This window comes from Bos taurus, chromosome 26 (assembly GCF_002263795.3).
Source record: "Bos taurus isolate L1 Dominette 01449 registration number 42190680 breed Hereford chromosome 26, ARS-UCD2.0, whole genome shotgun sequence".
Lineage (NCBI taxonomy): Eukaryota > Metazoa > Chordata > Mammalia > Artiodactyla > Bovidae > Bos > Bos taurus.
In genome coordinates, this window is record NC_037353.1 from 42007374 (window position 1) to 42028352 (window position 20979).

The following is a 20979-nucleotide window of genomic DNA, read 5'->3' on the forward strand; positions in this document are numbered from 1 at the left end:
CAATACAAGAGACACAGGAGATGTGAGTTTGATCCCTGGGTTGGGAAGCTCCCCTGGAGAAGGGCATGGCAACTCACTCCAGTATTCTTGTCTGGAAAATACTATGGACAAAGGAGCCTGGCAGACTAGTCCATAGGGTCGCAAAGAGCCAGACACAATTAAGCCACTTAGCACAGGAGGGGATTTGAGAGAGGTAGGCGGGGATTCAGGGGCAAAGACACAGAGGCAAGAAACTACCAGGAGCCCCCAGACTGGCTTGGTGGGGTCAGGACAGTGCCAAGGTAAACCTGGGAGGGAACAGAGGCAGGCTGATGGAGCCCCAGCTTTTGAAGCCCAGGAGTTTCACCTGCATTCTGTTAGACGTAAGATGTGGAAAGTGGGCAAGGGCTTCTGGCAAGGAAAGGACCTCATCAGGACTCAGGGTGGGGCATTCTGGTGTCTGGGGGAGATGGATGCAGGGGACAAAAAGCAGGATGTGCCGGAGCCCCGCTCAGAGAGGCTGCTGGCTTGGACCAGTGGGACAAAGAGGGCAGATTCTAGAAGGAAAAAGGAGGTGACTCAGCACAAAGGGTGATGAAGGGGGGAGAGTCCAGGGCAGTTTCAACTTCTGGTCCAGGACCTGGATGGCTGGTGGGGCCACTTGCCAAGCTGGGGAGAAATTGGGGAGGGGAGGAGGGTTAGGAGGGAAGAGGAGGAGTTCTATGGGGTCGGGAGGCATCAGTTGGTGCCACGTGCCAGAACTTCATTCGTGAGTAACTGAGTCCTTCCCTGTTGGGACCTGACCTTCCTGTTTCTGGAGTTGGGCCAAGGGCAGGCTGCAGACCAGGAGGGAAGGGTGCCGTCATTCTTAAGAGAGCTGTTGAGTCATTTGTTTGGTGCGTTTAGCTGATGGGAACAGGCAAATGCAGGACGGGTGTGGCCCTGGTGATCAGGTGCCAACGGAGTGAAGGGTGGAGGGGGCAGTCACCCTGGTCTCCTGGCCAGAGAGCTGAGGGGACCCCAGGGCGTTCTCAGGGGCGGGGACAGTCAGCCTCGGGGCATCCTCATCACAAGGAGATGGCCTTTGTGCTTCCCCTGCGGGCCTGGCCTTCTTCTGAGCCCGAAGAGCCTGCCCTCTGCCAGCGTTTTCAAAGACAGAGACCTTTCCTTGCACTGTGATGGGAGTCGTAAAGTGCAGAACCACAAACCGCGTCACCTGTCCTCGGTTTGCGTTAAATAAGACACTTCATGGCAAATAGAAGGAGAAAAAGTGGAAGCAGTGACAGGCTTTATATTGTTGGTCTCCAAAATCACTGTGGACGATGACTGCAGCCATGAAATTAAAAGACGCTTGCTCCTTGGAAGGAAAGCTATGACCAACCTAGACAGCGTATTAAAAAGCAGAGACATCACTTTGCTGACAGAGGTCTGTCTAGTCAAAGCCCTGGTTTTTCCAGTAGTCATGTGTAGATGTGAGAGTGGACCATAAAGAAGGCTTGAGTGCTGAAAAGCTGATGCTTTCGAATTGTGGTGCTGGAGAAGACTCTTGTCCCCTGGACTGCAAGATCAAAGCAGTCAATCCTAAAGGAAATCAACCCTGAATATTCATTGGAAGGAGTGTTGCTGAAGCTGAAGCTCCAAGCCACCTGATACGAAGAGCCAACTCATTGGAAAACACCCTGATGCTGGCAAAGTTGAAGGCAAAAGGAGAAGAGGGTGGCAAAGGATGAGATAGTTGGACAGCATCACCAACTCAAGGGACATGAATCTGAGCAAATTCTCAGGAGATGATGAAGGACAGGGAAGCCCGGTGTGTTGCAGTCCATGCAGTCACAAAGAGTCGGACACAACTTAAGCAACTGAACGACAGCAAAATAAGATCTTCAGGGGTGTGCAGAGAAAGGGGCCTGGCCAGTGTAATTTCTTTAGAAAATAAATTTTAGACTAGGAGTTTGGTTTTGTGAGTCGCCTGTTCACTTCTTAGAATAGGAATAAATGTCACTTTCCAGACGGTGAAATGGCTTTCTTAAGGAGTTTAACAGCCCCCAGTAATTTGCACTATTCATTTGAGTCATTCTTTTATGAGATTCCTTCCCAGGTGGCCCTAGTGGTAAAGAATATGCCTGCCAATGCAGGAAACGCAGGAGATGCAGGTTTGATCCCTGGGTTGAGAAGATCCCCTGAAAAAGGAAATGACAACCCACTCCAATGTTCTTTCCTGGGAAATCCCATGGACAGAGGAGCCTGGTGGGCCACAGGCCACGGGGTCACAAAGTGTCAGACGTGACTGAGCACGTACATTTACAAAATATTTCAGCCACTGCCCATGTTGTTACAACCAGCAGTTTGAACGGCGGAGGCATCGTGCTGTCTGCAAGCCCACTCTGCACGTTTGCTGGTCCTGTCCACGAACTCACTGTAATTTTTGTTCACGTGTGGATTGCCTTGCTCTGGGCTTATCCAAGGTCATTACTCTCAGGTCTGTTCTGCCCCTTGTTTCCATGAGGCCCAGGGGCGAAGGTCTTGGAGGTTCCAGCTCTGCTCCTGCTCCCCAAACCTTGCGTGGTCATAGCCCTTCGGGACCCCTTCCCCGCTCTTCCTCTGCCTGTCTGAGTGCGTACTGGTGGTGGCCCGGCTAGACATTGGGCTACTGGGATGACTCTTGACAGGTACAGCCCCTGTCCTCAAGGTATTCAGTCTCCTAGTGGTCTTCAAGTCCCTGTGATCGTGTCACTGAGGAGGAGTTAGGGGCTTCCAGGTGTGTGCTGGGGAGTCCATTAGAAAGTAGACATGGAGGTGGTTAAGGATTCAGAGTCTGGATTCACATGCTGCCTCCACTTCCCACTCTGTGACCTTGGGCAAGTGACCTCACCTCTCTGAGCCTTAGTTTTTTTTTTGTTTTTTTTTTTTTAACTTATTTATTTTTAATTGAAGGATAATTGCTTTACAATGTTGTGTTGGTTTCTGCCATACATCAACATGAATCAGCCAGGGGTATACATACGTTCCCTCCCTCTTGAACCTCCCTCCCACCTCCCACTCCATCCCACCCCTCTAGGTGGTCACAGAGCCCTGGTTTGAGCTCCCTGCGTATGTGAGTGCGTGCTCAGTCGCTTCAGTGGTGTCCGACTCTGTGCAACCCTATGCCCTGTAGCCCCCCAGGCTGCCCTGTCCATGGGGATTCTCCAGGCAAGAATACTGGAGTAGTTTGTCACACCCTCCTCCAGGAGGTCTTCCCAACCCAGGGATTGAACCCACGCCTCATGTCTCCTGCTCTGTCAGGCGGGTTCTTTACCACTGGTGCCACCTGGGAAGCCTTCGAGCTCCCTGAGTCATACAGCAAATTCCCACTGGCTGTGTATTTGTATATGTTTCCATGCTAGTCTCTTCATTCAAAAATTTCAAACGCTTCACAGGTTTGCGTGTCATCCTTGCACAGGGGCCACGCTAATCCTCTGTATCATTTCAATTTTAGTGTACATGCTGCCAAAGCAAGTACTGAGCTTAGTTTTAATCTCTGTCGAGCGAGGATGATGGCATATGACTCAGAGGTTGTTGTAGGGGTTCCTGAGGTTACATATGTAAAGCTTCTAACACAGGACTAAGTACAAGGATCAGGCACGTAGAACAGAGCCACTCATGCCTGGGCACCCAGGATCAAGCATGTAGGACCGGGCCTCAGCCAGGTTGAGCTGCTGCTGTTTTTATAGCTGTTGATGAGTGAAGACCAAGCCAGGACTCAGAATTGCTCGCCTGGGCAGGGGTCGGGGCTGCGTCCTTCAGGCCAGGAAGCCACCTCGTAGGTGGACTTGGAGGAGGTGGAGATTAGCAGAACCTTGACACGGAAGGCCAAGCCTCCTACCTTCCTGCAGTGGGGGAGCTTCCTGCAGGAACTCACACCCACAGGGAAGAAATGAGTCCCCGCCATGAGGCTGTGAAACTTGTAACCCCAGCTTTGACCTCTGGTTGGGCTTCAGGCTCTTGGTGCTGAGTCCCTTCTAATTCCAGCCCCACCCCGGACAGCCGTTTGGACAGCCGGAGAGGCTGGGAGGGCTGACCCTCCCTGGAAGTCTGTGGGCGGCATTGCTCGTCTTGATTTTGCCAGAGGGGAAAATGAAAACCTCTTTTGAGCTCCAGGCCTGGTGCCTTTTGACTCCAAGGGCCTGTTTGCAGGTCCTTCCTGCCTTCCCACCTGCTGGAGACCACCCTGCACTCCCGGCGTTTCCCTGTGTGTCCAGCAGGGGGCACTCACCCACTGAACCAGGGACAGAGCTCTGCTCTGAAACACCTTCACCAGGGAAAAGGCATCCCGAAAGATCCCTAGTGCAGTTTCCTTGATTACCGCTGATTCCTTGATCAGCCACTCCACCTTGACTTTTCTCAGCCTCAGATTTTGTGGGGGCAAGTCCTGGGGAGTTTGCAAAATTGTATTTTAATTTTCAACTCGGAGAGATTCACTGCCTATTAAAAAGCAATTAGAAATGATCCTATGAAACAAACACACAAAATTCAGAGTGTTCTGACACCCTAGCTGCTCCATCAAAGAAACCTTGGGTTCTGCTGCAGCCTCGGTGGGGAGGGGGATTCACGGCCTGGCCTGGGGGCTGCTGCACAGGAGGATGCACGCCCCTCCACTCTGTTTAAGCAGAGGCCTGGGGAACTCTGTGGGGTGCCCCGGCCAGCAGTGTGCTGGGTCTTTAAATACCCCACGCCGTGTGTGGGTGGGTTGGGAGGGATGAGGGGGGCTGATGAATGTGCCATTAATGAGCCGAGTTCCACTGGGAATAATTCTCCCTTTGTGTCCCCAGCACCATCCCAGCTGCTGCCCGTGTGGATCTCACTGCCCCAGCCTCAGAATACGCATCTTTGCCTTCCGTCCCAGCTGGTGATGGAGTCGAAGCTTCCACTCCCTCCTGCCAACGTCTGGCCAAGGACTTAAGCAGGTATTGTACAGAACCCTCCCTCCTAGCTGCTGCCCCCAGAGAGGAGGGGCCTGGCCGTCCCTGTCCCATAAGCCCTGTGGGATCTGCATTTAGGAGGGTGCCAAGAAGGCATTGACAGCTTGGACCCGTGATGCCATGTATGATTGTTTGGCCTGTGGTTGATCTGAAGTTTACCCTTGCGAGCAAGCTCTCCATGTAACAGAGGGGACACCCTGTGTGAGCCTTTGTGTATTAGTATTAGTATTAGTCGGCATATTCCAAAGAAGCAGTACCAATAGGATATATATTCACATATACAGGCATAACTTATTTTATTGTGCTTTGCAGATACTGAGTTTTACAGAGTGAAGGGTTGTGGCAACCCTGAGTTGAGAAGTCTGTCAGTGACATTTTTCCAACAGCGTTTTTTCACTTCATGTTTCCATGCCACATCAGACTTTCTCACTGCTATATATGTTACGATCATCTGTGACCAGTGGTCTTTTTCATATTTACCTATTTTATTTATTTATTTGCCTGTGCTGGCCCTGAGTTGTGGCAGGTGGGATCTTTAGTTGTGGTATGCAGACTTCTAGCTGTAGCATGTGGGGTCTAGTTCCCCGACCAGGAATGGAACCCAGGCCCCTTAGCCACTGGACCACCAGAGAAGTCCCTGTGATCAGTGAGTTTTGATGTTACTATTGCAAAAAGATTATGACTCATTGAAGGCTCAGTGATTAGCATTTTTCACTGATTAGCATTTTTTAGCAATATTTTTTTTTAATTAAGGTATGTGCATTGGTTTTTTTACACATAGTACAGTACACTTACTAGTCTACTGCTGCTGCTAAGTCACTTCAGTCGTGTCCAACTCTGTGTGACCCCATAGACGGCAGCCCACCAGGCTCCCCCATCCCTGGGATTCTCCAGGCAAGAACGCTGGAGTGGGTTGCCATTTCTTTCTCCAATGCATGAAAGTGAAAAGTGAAAGTGAAGTTGCTCAGTCGTGTCCGACCCTCAGCGACCCCATGGACTGCAGCCCACTAGGCTCCTCTGTCCATGGGATTTTCCAGGCAAGAGTATGGGAGTGGGGTGCCATTACCAGGCTCCTCCGTCCATGGGATTTTCCAGGCAAAAGTATTGGAGTGGGGTGCCATTGCCTTCTCCCAAGTCTACAGTATAGTATAAAAATAATTGTTTTGCACTGGGAAACCAAAAAATTCTTGTGACTCACTTTACTGTGATACTTTCTTTATTGTGGTGGTCTGAAACCAAACCTATAATACCTCTGAGGTCTGCCTCTTTAGCCTGGAGTAGGAAATGGCAACCCACTCCAGTATTCTTGCCTGGAGAATCCCATGGACAGAGGAGCCTGGCAGGCTACAGTCCTTGGGGTCACAAAAAGTCAGACACGACTGAGCGACTTAGCACGCACTGCCTCTTTAGAGAGAAATTTATTTTAAGGAATTGGCTCATACAAATGTGGAGACTGGCAAATCCAAAATTTGCAAGGCAGGCCAGCAGGCTGGAGACCTGGGGAAGAACTGATGTTGTAACTGGAGTTTAAAGGCCATGTCCCGGTAGACCTCCCTCTTCTTTGGTGGATCTCATTCTTTCTGTCTTAAAGCCTTCAACTGATTGGGTGAGGTCCATCCACATTATAAAGGGTAATCTTCTTATTCAAAGTCTACTGGGTTAAATGCTACTTTCATTGGAAAAGTCCCTAATGCTCGGAAAGACTGAGGGCAGAAGAAGAAGAGGGCGTCAGAGGATGAGATGGCTTGATGGCATCACTGATGCAGTGGACATGAACTTGGGCAAACTTCGGGAGATGGTGAGGGACAGGGAGGCCTGGTGTGCTGCAGTCCATGGGGTCACACAGAATCGAACAGGACTGGGTGACTGAACAATAACGACTCATCTAAAAAATATCTTCACAGTGACATCTACAGTGGTGTTTGACTAAATATCTGAGTACGATGGCCAAGTCAACGCTTAAAATTAACCCTCACAGCAAGTAGTCAGAAATCCTGTTTCATGCAAAACAATTGATGCTGATTAGAAACTTTTCTGCTTAGCTACTAAGTCCTCCGAAGAATGTGCTTGGACAGCCTTTTCTTGTGTAGAGCTAAACACACCGTGATGTGTTGTGAATGGGCAGCCTGTGACCTCAGAAAGTCTACTGCTGGGGAGGCAGTAGGTGGGGATGGAGCTAGTCCGGAGTCCCTCTTACCTGGATGGTGCATCTTGGAGTAGAAGCTCTTTCCCTCCCATCATCTCCTGAGATCAACCTGCTGCTCTGTTGGTCTGGAGACCCAGAGGGATGGGTGGGATAATTTATCCGCAATCCCTCCACTCCTTAATGGCAGAGCAGGAACCTCATCCTACCCCTCCTGGTTCCAGGGCCCTGCCTTATCTACTGCTGCTGGCCTCAGGCTGAGCGAGAAAGGTCTGGGAAGCCTGGCTTCTGGTGGTGAGACTGCATGAGCGATCATTCGTGGGAGTGTGGGGAGACCCTCTTGATTTGCCTTTGGACATAGTAGGTGCTTGATAAAAATGTGTTTAAGAAAGAAGTAAGCTTCTTAAATAGTCTGCCCTTTAGTTTCTTAAAAAGTAAGCACACATCTATCATCCGATCTAGGAAAGCCACTTTCAGATATTTATCCATGAAAAATGAAAATATGTATCTACCTAAAAACTTGTATGTTTATAGCAGCTTTATTCATAATCACCCCCAAACTGAAACAACCCAAATGTCTACCATTTGGTAAATGGTAAAGCTGGTAAATGAATAAACAAATTCTGGTCTATTTATCCTATAGACTACTGCTCGGCATGAAAAGAAACAAACCACTGATTCGTGCAACAAAATAGACGAATCTTAACTATATTATGCTGAGTGGGAAAGGTCAGGCTCAGAAGACTACATGTTGTGTGAATATCCATTTATTTGATATTCTGGAAAAGGCAAAGCTGTAAGGAATGGACACCATGTCGGTGGTTGCCAGGGCTGGGAGCTGGGTTTGGGAGTTGACTACGGAAGGCCATGGGCGATCTTTAGCGGGCGATAGAAATGTTCCATGTTTTGATGGTTGTGGAGGCTACATATCAAAGTTCGTGGAACTCTACATCTGAAAAGGATGAATTTCACTGTCAATAAGTTATATCTCAATTTAAAAAAAAGTTATGACAGCCCATACCTGCCACTCGGGGTGGCCTCTACCTTTAGGTTACATCTTTTAAAAAAGTAAAATTTGAAACATAAAAAGAAAAAGAACCAAGCTTATCCAAGGGCTGGAGTAAGTTTTTGATGGAATCACACACACACACACACACACACACACAAACTGCACCCAAAACAACTATGTCATCTAGACTGTACTGTAAGTACAGTCATCCAGGCTGTACCCTAAGTACAGTCTGGTACCATAACCCATCTGCTCAGGGTCCCCGCCCTGAGGTCACCTGGGTTCCACATTTTAAACCTCGCACACAAGGCGCATCTGGTTCACCTCACCCCTGAGGTTTATTCCTGGGAGCCAGTCTTCTTGGGTTGCTTCTGAATCTCATTCATTCATGTATATGAGGGTTTAGTAGTATGAACTTGGGGTTTTCTGGGCCATAGACAGGCACTGCCCCGTGGCTCTTACAGCTCTCTGGGGAAGACAGCTGAGCAAGTAGTTTTGAATGGGTCAGAAGAGGGGTGCAGTGCAGGGTGGTAGAGGAACCTCTTTCCATCTGGGTGACTGGGGAAGGTTTCCCTGGGGGAGGTGACTTCTAAGCTGAGAGCTGAAGGCTGAACGGACTTAACTATGTATGGGCAGGGCAAGGCGCAGCCTCTGCAGAAACCTCAAAGATAGAGACGGGAGCAAAGCTGAAGGGTCTTGTAGAGGAGGTGGGGCTGGGGGTGGCCCAGGGCACCGGGGCAGGTGGTTGGCACACCGTGGCTCAGGAAGGGTTAGGGGGCTTTATAATTTTTCTTGGTGGAATTTTTAAAAAATGTATTTCTTTTTAAAAATTTTTATTTATTTAATATTTCTTTATTTTTGAGTGTGCTGGATTTTTTTTGCTGTGTGCGGGCTTTCTCCAGATGCAGGGAGTGGGGGCTTCTCTCTGGTTGTGGCGCATGGGCTTAGCTGCCCCGTGGCCCGTGGGGTCTTCCTGGACCACAGGCAGATTGAACCCGTGTCCCCTGCATCGGTGGGCGGATCCTCAACCACTGGGCCACCAGGGAGGTCCTAATGGATTTATTTTAAGAATAGTTTTAGATTTACCAGAAAAGTGAGACGATAGTGTAGAGTTCCCATTTACACACGCATAACTATCACTCACTCACTCACCATTTCCCCTGATACTAACACCTTAACAATAGCATGGTACATTTGATACAATTCGTGAACCAATACTGGCACATGATTATTAACTCAAGTCCATAGTTTATTCCGATTCCCATATTTTTTTCTCCTAATGTCCTTTTTCTGTCTCAGGACTCCATCCAAGACAGGACATGGCATTTAGTCTTCACGTCTCCTTAGGTCCCTCTCGGCTGTGACAGTTTCTCAGACTTTCATGTTCGTGGTGACCTTGACCATGTTCGTGGTGACCTTGACCATGTTCATTTTGAGGAGGGGACGGGTCAGGTGTTTTGTAGGATGTCCCGTAGTTGAGATTTGTCTGGCATTTTTCTTCTGATCAGACTTATGGGGTGTGGGGAGGGAGATTACAGAGGCTAAATGCCGTTTCCATCACATCATGTCAAGCGTGCTTACTCCCAGCATGGTTTATTCCTGTGCGTGTTGACCTTGATCGCTCGGCCGGGGCTGTGTTTGCCAGATTTCTCCACTGTCAAGTTTCTCTTTTTTCCCCTTTCCCATGTTGCCCTCTTTGGAAGGAAGTCACTGTGGACATACCTCAAGATTGGAGCGTTGTACCCCTTCTTTTACGGGGATTATCTATCCACAGATTTTTTGAAATTTATATGGGAGATTTGTCTCTTCTCCCTCATTTATTAATGTATGTAGTCATTTAGCTATATCACTCTGGACTCAAGGGCATCTATTTTATGAGTTATACAGTACAATACTACTTTATTTGGTTACTCAGATTGTTGTTTCAACTTTGACCACTGAACCGTTGGCGCTTAGGGCTTTATTTTAAGAAGGTCCAGAAGCCCCAAGGCAGGCAGAGATTTGAGCAGATTTGCATTTTTGAAGGATCTCTCCAGCTGCTTGGCAGGGCTGGAGTGGTTTCAGGGTGGATCAGGGCCCCCAGGGTTTAGGGCTCTGTGTCCTGGCCCAGTGGATTGGATGGGACGGGGGCAGCTGCGGTCCCATCGCCCTAAGTACATCTCAGCTGTGCCTTTAGGGTTGCCAGCCCCACCCTCCACCCCTTCCATGGCTGCTTTTTACAACAGGGCTGTGGCCTGGATCCAGGGATCCACATAAATCCTGTCTTTTTGCCTTTGCCGGGTCCTTGGAAGTTTTCAAAGCAAGTTTCAAAAATGCACAGATGAAGATTTCATTTCACTGAGATGGAGGTTGTTATTCAGGTCTAGGCTAGAGTCCGAGGTCCCCGCTGGTCTCATGGTTCAGAGATATATCCTTCATCAGTACGATTTCCAGGTTTACCTGGTGGCTCAGTCGGTAGAGAATCTGCCTTCAATGCAGGACATCTGGGTTTGATCCCTGGGTTGGGAAGATCCCCTGGAGAAGGAAATGGCAACCCACTCCAGTATTCTTGCCTGGAAAATTCTATGGACGGAGGATCCTGGTGGGCTACAGCCCATGGAGTCACAGAGAGTCGGACATGACTGAGAGACTAAACCACCAGCAGTGCCCGTTTCCAGCCAGACTTCTCTCACTGGAGCTGGCACATGCTCTGTGTGTTTCTGTGTTTACTCCATGCTCAGGCGACTGCAGTGGCTTTGTCTTCCCCTTTTTGGGCTTGGAGGGGACCAGGAGGGCATCAAGACGCGGCATCTTAACAAAGAAAGCCCAGGGCACAGCTCATCACAGAATCGACAGATGTTCTGTTCTTGCAAGCACACCGGGTGACTTCCTGCAGCCTCCCCCTGCTTCTGATGGCTGCTGTGGAAATGATGACATCAACCCACATTTCCAGTGCAAATGGCTTTTCTCCGGGGTTTTCCCACCCCACCCCTCCCCCGTGCCCACTGCTAATCATTAGGCCGCAAGCCTCAGGGAGAACAGATGTGACTTTGACAGAGTCCAAGGGAGGGGAGGAGGAAAGAGAGCTTCAGTTTCTCTGCTTCCCAACTCTGCCTGAGCTCGTCCTGGGAGGGACACTGTCCACCAAGGTGGCAGCGCTCCGACAGGCCCCCCTTGCTCCTGCAGCATGGCCTGTCCGTGGCCTTTGTGCTCAGCAGACACTCTGACCTACTAAAGCTGTTTGGAAGGCGTTATGCAGCAATTAATTGAGCTTTGAGAGGCTGAAGCCAGGCACAGCATCTAAAGATAAAGCATTTCCAGGAATGCAGGTCCAAAGCCCTCACTCTTAACCAAGGCATCCACCGCTGACCGTGGGTTTTGGGACCTCAGGGGGCTTGTGGCAAAGAGCCTGCTGTGTTTGGCGTGTGGGCCAGGCAGACGTGAACTTGAGTACACGAGAGCTGACCTCCCAGTCTGCTTGCCGGGGACGGTTGTCCTTGAGGAAACTGTAACTTGGAAACCTGGCCAACGGCTGCCTGCATGGTCCGGAAGGAATGAGACGGGGCAGGGGGTGGGGGGTGGCAGCTGAGCTTCTTACAAAGAGGAAGCTGGTTCCATGTTGATGCAGGAAGGCCAGGGAACAACATCCCTGAAAAACGCCACCCTGAACGCAGCCAGGGGTTTGGGGAGAGGCAGGCGGTCTGGGCTCACCAGGGTGTCTGGTGAGATGTCCCCAGCCCCTGCTTGCCATCAGCAGCCCCCAAGAGCTCTTGGCTCTCTGTCAATCCTTCTCCTGGATTTGAGAGGTTTGCCCAGCGGGAAAGGGAGCAGAAAGCCCTGCTCCCTGGCCCCACCTAGGGTGGTCCCCTCCTCCTGCCAGGTCTGGGGAGTGGACCCCTTGAGAAATACTGCACATCCTTGCACACAGAGCCAGTTCATTTGTCCACTCACAGCTCAGTGGTTCATTTTGTAGGTGGTGGTTTATCGTGTGCAACTCTTGTGATTCCACGGACTGTAGCCCGTCCATGGGATTTCCCAACCAAGAATACTGGAGTGGGTTGCCATGTCCTCTTCCAGGGGATCTTCTCCACCCAGATATCGAACCCCAGTCTCCTGCATTTGCAGGCGGATTCTTTACCGCAGAGCCATCAGGGAAGCTGATCAGGACCATTCTTGGGTTTGCTGATGATGAGCCACTGCACCAAGCAGACTGGGCTCTGATCCGGCCTCATGGTCCATTTCAGCCACTCTCCTGCCTATCAGACCCACTCTTGCAGGGCAGCCTGGGCATGGCTATGTTGCCAAGCATCCCCATCCTGGCGGGACCAGCAGAGGCCGTCTGACCTGGGCCTCCCCGGCTTTCAGTCATTCTCAAGAACAGGCCCCGGTGTTTGTGAGCTGCTCGGCTTCCCATTGTTTGTGGCGGGCGTATCTGGGAGCTATACCTGACTGACTTCAGCCCTGGCAGCCCAGGGAGGGAGGGAGGCTGGTACCCCGTCTCCAAACTCAGTGCAGCAGAAGGTGGACTTCCCAGTCTGGGCGAAGCCCGCATGGAGTGGGCGGGCCCCATGCTCCATCCCTCAAATTCTTCTTCCCGTTTCTGGGGGCCCACCAGGCAGCGCTCCCCTCATCCTGCTTATTGGGGCACACCTGGGAGACCCCCGCTCTGGGCTGAAGTCCCAGGACCCTCTCCAAAGCCTGGAAGGGAGTCCAACCTGATTTGGGGCTTAGTGAGGAGCAGGGGGTGGCCTTGGAAGTTTGCGGAGCCAGTGAGGGCCTGCCTGGCCCAGCTCCGGTTTGGTAGGAGGTATTAGGGCAGCGAGAAGCCTGCAAGCTCACTCCCCATTCCCAGCGGTGCCCCGGACCCTATGTTAGATTGGCTGCCAATTTATAATGGTAGATTTTGCATTTCAAGGGGCTGCTTTTCTTCCAAACCAAGGATATGCCTTTGGACCCTCAGACCCAGCAGGAGGCATAAGGGTGGTTGCCAGGAGCAGGTGGAGAAGGAGACCCCCGAATTGAAGGAGGAGCCAGGAAGGAGACAGAACCCCAGGGAGGTAGAGTGGGAGAAGGGCTCCTTGTCAAGACATGCTCAGCTCAGGGCCCCCCATCTCCAGTTGTGGGGGCCTCTGTTGGTGAGTCTGTTTCTGTTACACTTTGACTCAGGAGATGAAGTCACAGGCGCGATGCTCTGAGCGGCAGGACGTGCTGAGTGCACTGAGTCTCAGTGGTCCTGTAGTGTGTCTTCTGCTTTGTTTCTGTCCATCTGTCCGTCTGGGCATCCCCCTATCCAGTCCTCCACTGGTTTGTGTCCATCCGCCCACTCAGCACACACATCCTGGGTGGATTCTATGCTATATCCCGTGTATGACACAGCATAGGGGAAGGTGCACAGAGTCGGAGAGATGGGCTCCTGGCCCATCTGTGAGCTGTGTGACCTTGGACAAGTTAGTTACCCGACCACTCTGAGCCTTTGTTGACCCATCTGTGAAATCAGTCTGGGTAGTACCCACATCTTGGAGGTAACTGTGAGGAGTAAATGAGGTCAGTGAAAAATGTCGCTTGGTGCTCCGTAGGTGAAAAGTGAATGTTGCTCAGTCGTGGCCAACTCTTTGCAACCCCATGGACTGTACACAGTCTGTGGAATTCTCCAGGCCAGAATACTGGAATGGGCAGCCTTTCCCTTCTTCAGGGGATCTTTCCAACCCAGGGATCGAACCCAGGGATCGAACCCAGGTCTCCCGCATTGCGGGTGGATTCTTTACCAGCCGAGCCACAAGGGAAGCCCAAGAATACTGGAGTGGGTAGCCTATCCCTTCTCCAGGGGATCTTCCTGACCCAGGAATTGAACTGGGGTCTCCTGCATTGCAGGTGGGTTCTTTACCAGCTGAGCTATCATTTAATCAGCATCAACTCCCCTGATGCCCAGGGGTGCTGGGAGAACGGGGGCAGACAGAGAAGGCTGTTGGGTAGACAGACACAGTGTGATCAGCATGTAGGCTCTCCAGCAGAGTTGAGAACAGAGGACCCAGCAGAGCAGGCTGGAAGGCACCCCGGGGAGGGAGAGCCACACATGCAAGGCCTGGTGGGAGGCTCAACAGTTTCCAGCAGCAGGTTGGGAGAAGCCTAGAGGGACCAGGAGGAGGATGTGGCAGTGATTTTCAGATCTGCAGCCAGGCTGGGAAGTTCCACTAAGTGAAAGGATTGTCTCCTCTTTTTAAGCAGGGGACAGTCAGGACCGGATTTAGTCTGGGGAACTGTCTCTGGAGGCCAAGGAGAGGGTGGATGGCGAGGAGAGGCTGGAAGTCTCTGGACCACTGGAGTTATTACCATGGTCCAAAGGGAGGGGATGGTGGCCTAAACTAGGGCAGTGGCCATGGGATTGGGGAGGATAGGAGTTGATCTTTCGGGCTTGCATTCATTCATTCTGCTGTGGGCTGGCCTGAAGCCTGGGGCTGGGGATACAGTGGTGCCCCCAAAGACACAGGCACATTCTTCTGAAGGGGACCCTGCAGGAGTGGCCGTTCCCGGCTGGACTGTGATTCTGGGCAGGAGCTCCTGGACGAGCCTCCCGGTCTCTGAGGCCCTCTCCCAACATTTCCTCCCATCCTGCCCGGGCTGGGCTCAGGGTGGAAGGGGTGTAGGGCCCACATGGTTCCACCCAGCACAGAGCCCCTGGTGTTTTCTTCTGGCTCCTTGGGGATGACTTGCCCACCTTGTGACCCACCTCAGCAGCCCTGACCCCGACTCTGTCTAAAAACCATCTCACTGAGCACCATCATCCCCCGGTGGCTTCGTGAAACCACAGAATCTGAGGCCTTCTCAGGTTTCCATAACACGGCTCCCCACGTTTATTGTCCCCACTGTATAGATGGGAAAGTTGAGGCTCAGTGAGGTCAGGGCCTTGCCTAAGGTCACAAGCTCCTAGAGCAAAACTGAGGTGGGAGGCGTTTGGGTTGGGTCATCTTCAGGACTCCTGCAGGACGCCTGCCAGCTTCTGACTCCGGAATGAGGCACTCTGGGCTTGGTGTCCCAGAGATGCGGTTAAGAGTCAGTGAAGCAGGGGCACGGAGTCCTCCGCTGGACACAGTGACTTACTTTTTCACAAAGCGGCTGCAGCAGCAGGTAATCTGGATGGAGCACTTGCTGTATGCCTGGTGCAGCTGTACTAAGAACTTTTCATATATCATCTCATTTAAATCTTACACTGTCCATGTTGGTTGGAAGGTACGATTATTATCATTTCCATTGCACAGATGAGAAAACAGAAACAGGAGGGTTAAGTAACTTCTTTGGGTCAGTTTAAGGATTCAGATGAGTGAAAACATTCCCCACTCATCTTTTTGATTTAGGTATCTGGGGAAGAGTCAGACCTCATTCCTGGGCACCCAGCCTGGCCGTCTCTCCCAGTATCACACACACAGAAATCAGGACTTGCCATCGAGGAGGGTGATGAGGTTGGTGGCGGGGCTGGCACTTGCATGGGATACCAGTGAGAAGATACATCCTTGGGATCACTCCGCTGATCCTTCTTCAGCTCTGGCCTCATGGGAAAGGACTTTGGTTTCTGCCTCTCTCCTCTGTGTCTCTTAAGTACAGATCTGTCCACCCATCTGTCCACCCATAGCTGTTGAAGGTCTCCGAGTGCCAGCACTGGGCATTCTGTGGGGCACGTGGGAAGCGTGGCCTCAGCCCTCCGGGAGTGGACCTGGCCCAGACCTCTGCTTTGTAAGGAGAAGCTGGGTGCTGGGGGTGCCTGGGGAAGGCGGCCACCCTAGTTTGTAAGGGTCAGAGCAGGCCCCTCTGGAGAGCGAAGCTGACCTTCCAGAAACCAGGAACCTGTGGTACCCCTGATGCTAGGGGACCAGAGGCATGTTCCTGGGCTGGACAGTCACTGCCCCATGGAAATGTTCACATAAAGTAGGACCCCTTCGTCTTTCTGGATTAATGGCGTAAAGAGATGCAAAAAAAAAAAAAAAAAAAAAAGTGAATATACCAAGCACTTAACTCTGCACTCAACTTTTTTTAAGTCATCAGCCTCTGTAAGCTGTCAGGAGACCTAGAAATGTCTCTCACACATTTTCTTAAGGTCAATGGGATGAGGCAGAATTGGGTCAGTCTGTTGTCATGGAAAGAATGTCTTCCCGTGGAGAGATCAGTTCTTAAAAATCTGAGTATTGGGGAAAAATAATCCCTTTTCCTCAGGCACAGTTAAAAGCTAATTACATCCAGTGACAGATAGGCAAGTGCCTTGGGAATTACACAGACAGGGCCTGTGGGGGTGGTTATGAAAAGAAGGATGCATTTTTAGGGTTTGGTAGCACATGGAGAAGGCAGGGCACCCCATTCCAGTACTCTTGCCTGGAGAATCCCAGGGACAGGGGAGCCTGGTGGGCTGCCGTCTATGGGGTTGCACAGAGTCAGACACGACTGAAGTGACTTAGCAGCAGCAGCAGCAGCACATGGATAGACAGACACATGCCTGCACACACACGCGCGCACACACACACACACACACTCATTCACCCACTCTGCTCTCAGATGCTATGCTAATTATCTCTGAGAAGATGCTCACGGCTGCTATTTCTGGCCCAGCCGTTCTGGATTGCTCTTCTATCCCAGAGCCTTGAGTCAGCAGTTCTGGGCCTCGGTGCTCGGTTTCCACTGCTCCGCTCACAAGTAGGGCAGTCCCGTGTCAGGCTCTGTGTCAAACCGCTCGTCGGGGGTGGGAAGGAAGTCAGTGATTCCAGACTAGCTGACAGCCTGGCCGCCCTCCTGAAGGGGCCGCTGCTCCAGGGCAGGGGGCGTCCCAGGGACCCAGCGAAGCAAGGGCCACAGAGTCCAGCACTCTGGCCGCGCTTGTTTGCATTTCCATCTTGGAAGCGTTTCCCCGCTGAACGGCCACGGTGGTGCCGTTGAGGAGAGACCTCCCCGAGTCCAGACGGGCGGCACCTGCACTTCTCAAACCGCTTCTCCAGTCTGGCTTCGGAAAGCAGCTTTGCTGTCCATTTTGGCAGCGGGGAGGTTCCCTCTCTGTTTACCCCTGGATGTTCTGTTTAAAAGGCCTCTTATTCCTGGTACACAGTAGTAAGCTCTAGAGGAACTCTGTGGATTAACACATCGACAGTCCAATCAAATACAATATTTAAGCCCTTCTAACAAGGACTGAAATGTTTTTACAGTGATTTTGCAATATTCGGTTCTTCTTGGAAATAGTTCTCTGGGAAGAAAGATGGATTTCACTGGTTATGTTTTTGGCCCCAGTCAGTTGGTTCTCTGCTCCCTGGCTTGAATGAAATTCCACTATTTCTACACAGAAGCTTGCACTCTGGAGGTTGGAGTTTTATTTGGCCAAATGTCTACCTGTTTGGTTTTGCCTGTGATCTTAAACTTAGTTGATAAAATTAGCTACAGGAAGGAGTCCAGATTATCTAAAGAAAACTGTTCCCTGAGAAAGGCCACTTGACATGAATCCACTTACTGAGTCGAACTTTTAAGGTGATTGTGTGGAAAATGTTTGATTGGGCCTTGATGTTGAAGAAAGAAGTGAAAAAATTATGAAAATGATTTATATTTAACAAAATGTGGACTTTAATGATAACCACATGTTAATGCTTAGCATGAACAAAGGATTTTGGCCATATTTTTCTGGCAGATTTTCAGACTCACATATTCTTCACACTTGACTCCTGCATCTCAAGAACAGTCACTTTTAACATAAATGCTTCAGTTTTAACATAAATGTTTCATTTAATATACATGCTTCAGCAGTTTTCTGAAGGGCTCTTTCCATTTTTGGACGTCCTATCTTGGAAGCTGCCTTCTTCCTCATTTTTGAGAGTTTTTCCTCTTCAGTTGTTCACAGATTGCCATTTTTCAATGGCTCTGGGTGGCTTTTGAGCAATTCATCAGGGTCAGATTCGTCCACTTCATGGTGTCCTGCAGCTTCTGCTAGGTTTGCAGTTTTCTTTGCAGTTGTTGGTGGTGTATGCTGCTGCTGCTGCTAAGTTACTTCAGTCGTGTCCGACTCTGTGCGACCCCAGAGACGGCAGCCCACCAGGCTCCCCCATCCCTGGGATTCTCCAGGCAAGAACACTGGAGTGGGTTACCATTGCCTTCTCCAATGCATGAAAATGAAGAGCAAAAGTGAAGTCGTTCAGTCGTGTCTGACTCTTAGCAACCCCATGGACTGCAGCCCACCAAGCTCCTCCGTCCATGGGATTTTCCAGGCAAGAGTACTGGAGTGGGGTGCCATTGCCTTCTCCGGTTGGTGGTGTATATTTCCCCACAATCAACGAGAGACACTGGCAAGGACTCGTGAAGCCAGGAGGATGTGAGGGACAGCTGAGTCCAGAAGTGGCTGCTTTGTTGATGAACATCTTCCAAGGCTGACCTTGGCTTCCTCTTTGTAACCTTCACCTTACGTAACTATAGAAACACTTGAGTCTTTTCAGGAGCATAAATGAGGGGACCCTCTCTGCAGGATGGGACAACCAGAAATATATCCTCAGGGAAGTTCATTTATTTTTTCAATATCATTTTTTGATGTGGACCATTTGTAAAGTTTTATTGAATTTGTTACAATATTGTTTCCATTTCATATTTTGGTTTTTTGGCCTTGAGGCATGTGGGATCCTAGCTCCTAACCAGGTAGCAAACCCTCACCTGCCTGCACTGGAGGGCAAAATCTTAACCACTGGACCACCAGGGAAGTCCCTATCCTTCCCAGAACTTCTGATTTTATTAATTGGTGGTGGAGCTGGGTAGCTGCTGATGTGCTTGCTGAAGTAGCCACATGAAACTGAAGGTCGTGTTGGTGGAAGGATATTGTTGAAGGCACTGTCTACTGTATACACCATCTCCTCATGGAGAATCCATAGGAATGAACATATTGAGAATGGCAATCATGCAAAAAGCTGTTTATCCATGGAACGGCCGTTAAAATCCGCTAGGTTTTATGAATTGTGTAACTGAAAATGATTGTTTCCCTTTTTGCTTGTTGTTGTTGTTCAGTCGCTCAGTCGCATCTGACTCTTTGCGACCCCATGGACCAGCACACCAGGCTTCCCTGTCCATCATCATCTCCCAGAGTTTGCTCAAAGTCATGTCCATTGAGTTGGTGATACCGTCCAACCAGCTCATTCTCTGTCATCCCCTTCTCCTCCTGCCTTCAATCTTTCCCAGCACCAGGGTCCTTTCCAACTAGTCACTTGTTCGCATCAGGTGGCCAAAGTATTGGAGCTTCAGCTTCAGCATCAGTCCTTCCAATGAATATTCAGTGTTGATTTCCTTTTTGCTTTGGCTGCTGGGGAAGTTAGATCCAGGCCTGCAGCTGACTCCAGCCAGGGCTCAGATAAGTCCTTTCAGGGTAAGCTCACTCTCTCTGGCTTTTATCTAACTTTTCTTTCAAGATTCTTTTGCTGTCTTGAGTTGCAAGCTTGAGTCATTTCTTGAAATGGGGTAGGATATATTTTCTAAAATGTTATCTCAAGAGTGTCTTCTACCATTTCCATCTCAAAAGAGCTGAATTTATTTGGTAAAGAAAGAAGGATTTTAAGGCTTTTATTTAATCTTTTGGGATGTGGTGTTTGTGTTACTGATTTCTTTTTCATATGTGATGAGACTTCTTAACACAGTGCTGTCCTAACTTTTGCGTAGCCCTGGGTTTTAGTGTTGGCTTGCTTTCCTTCCTTCTTGTAGGAATCAGAGATGTAAAATGTATCCTGAATTCTTAATTTTAAAATAAAAGTGAGTCTTGGGACTTCCCTGGTGGTCCAGTGGTTAAGATTCCACCCTCCCAGTGCAGGGGTCTGGGGTTCGATCCCTGGTCAGGGAACTAGAGCCCCATATACTGCAGCTAAAGAGCCTGCATTCAGCTATGAGGATCCTGCATGCCACAATTAAGACCCAGTGCAGCCAAAAAAAAAGAGATGAGTCTTATCTCTCTTTACTGATTCCTTTTCTAGCACATTCTGGGTTGCCTTCCTGGATCTAATACCAAAATCCTCAGCCTTTACCTTGTATCATGTTGTTCAGTTGCTGAGTCGTGTCTGACTCTTGGGACCCCATGGACTGCAGCACGCAGGCTTCGCTGTCCTTCACTATGTCCCGGACTTTTGCTCAAACTCATGTCCATCGAGTCAGTGATGCCATCCAACCATCTCATCCTCTGTCGCCCCCTTCTCCTCCTGCCTTCAATCTTTCCCAGCATCAGGGTCTTTTCCAATGAGTCAACTCTTTGCATCAGATGGTCAAAGTATTGGAGCTTCAGCTTCAGCATCAGTCCTTCCAATGAATCTGAGGGATTGATTTCCTTTTGGTTTGACTGGTTGAATCTCCTTGCTGTCGAAGGGATTCTCAAGAGTCTACTCCAGCACCGCAGTTTGAACAGCATCAGTTCATTGGTGCTCAGCTGTCTTTATGATCCAACTCTCACATCTGTACATGACTACTGGAAAAACCATAGCTTTGACTATGCAGACCTTTGTCAGCAAAGTGATGTCTGAGTTTTTTAATATGTTGTCAAGGTCTGTCAGAGTTTTCCTTCCAAGGAGCAAGCATCTTTTAATTTCATGGCTGCATCATAACAGAAATGAATTTTTCCCCCATGAAGAGTAGTAGCTGTTGGAGTGGTCCTTGCTTGAAAGGATCTTTGAAAGATCTCAGGTGTAACTATAGTAAAGGAGGTGAAAAAAGCATAGAAGATCAGCGCTTTTCAAAGAGTGAGCAAGAGCACCCTGGAAAAGATGGGGTTCTACCTGAGCTGGCTCTTCAACCCAAGTTAACCACTCAGAGTCCCCAGGGTGACCACATGAGATTCAATGTTGGAGTGTAGAAGACAGTCAGATCTAAAAATGAGGGAATCTGACGATGAGCTCAGTAGCTCAGTCGTGTCTGACTCGTTGCAGCCC

The 20979-nt window shown here is 50.0% G+C and overlaps 1 protein-coding gene and 1 pseudogene across 22 annotated transcripts in view; one reads left to right on the forward strand and one right to left on the reverse strand.

The window, feature by feature from the left end:
* TACC2 (transforming acidic coiled-coil containing protein 2) overlaps positions 1–20979 on the forward strand; it is a 234999-nt gene that overhangs the window by 129745 nt on the left and 84275 nt on the right. For all 22 annotated transcript variants that reach the window (XM_015460758.3, XM_015460765.3, XM_015460769.3 and 19 more), the window contains one exon: positions 4788–4922. In XM_015460758.3, the coding sequence (XP_015316244.1) occupies positions 4788–4922 (135 nt within the window). The remainder of the gene's footprint in view (positions 1–4787; positions 4923–20979) is intronic.
* Positions 3374–3474, reverse strand: LOC112444549 (uncharacterized; annotated as a pseudogene).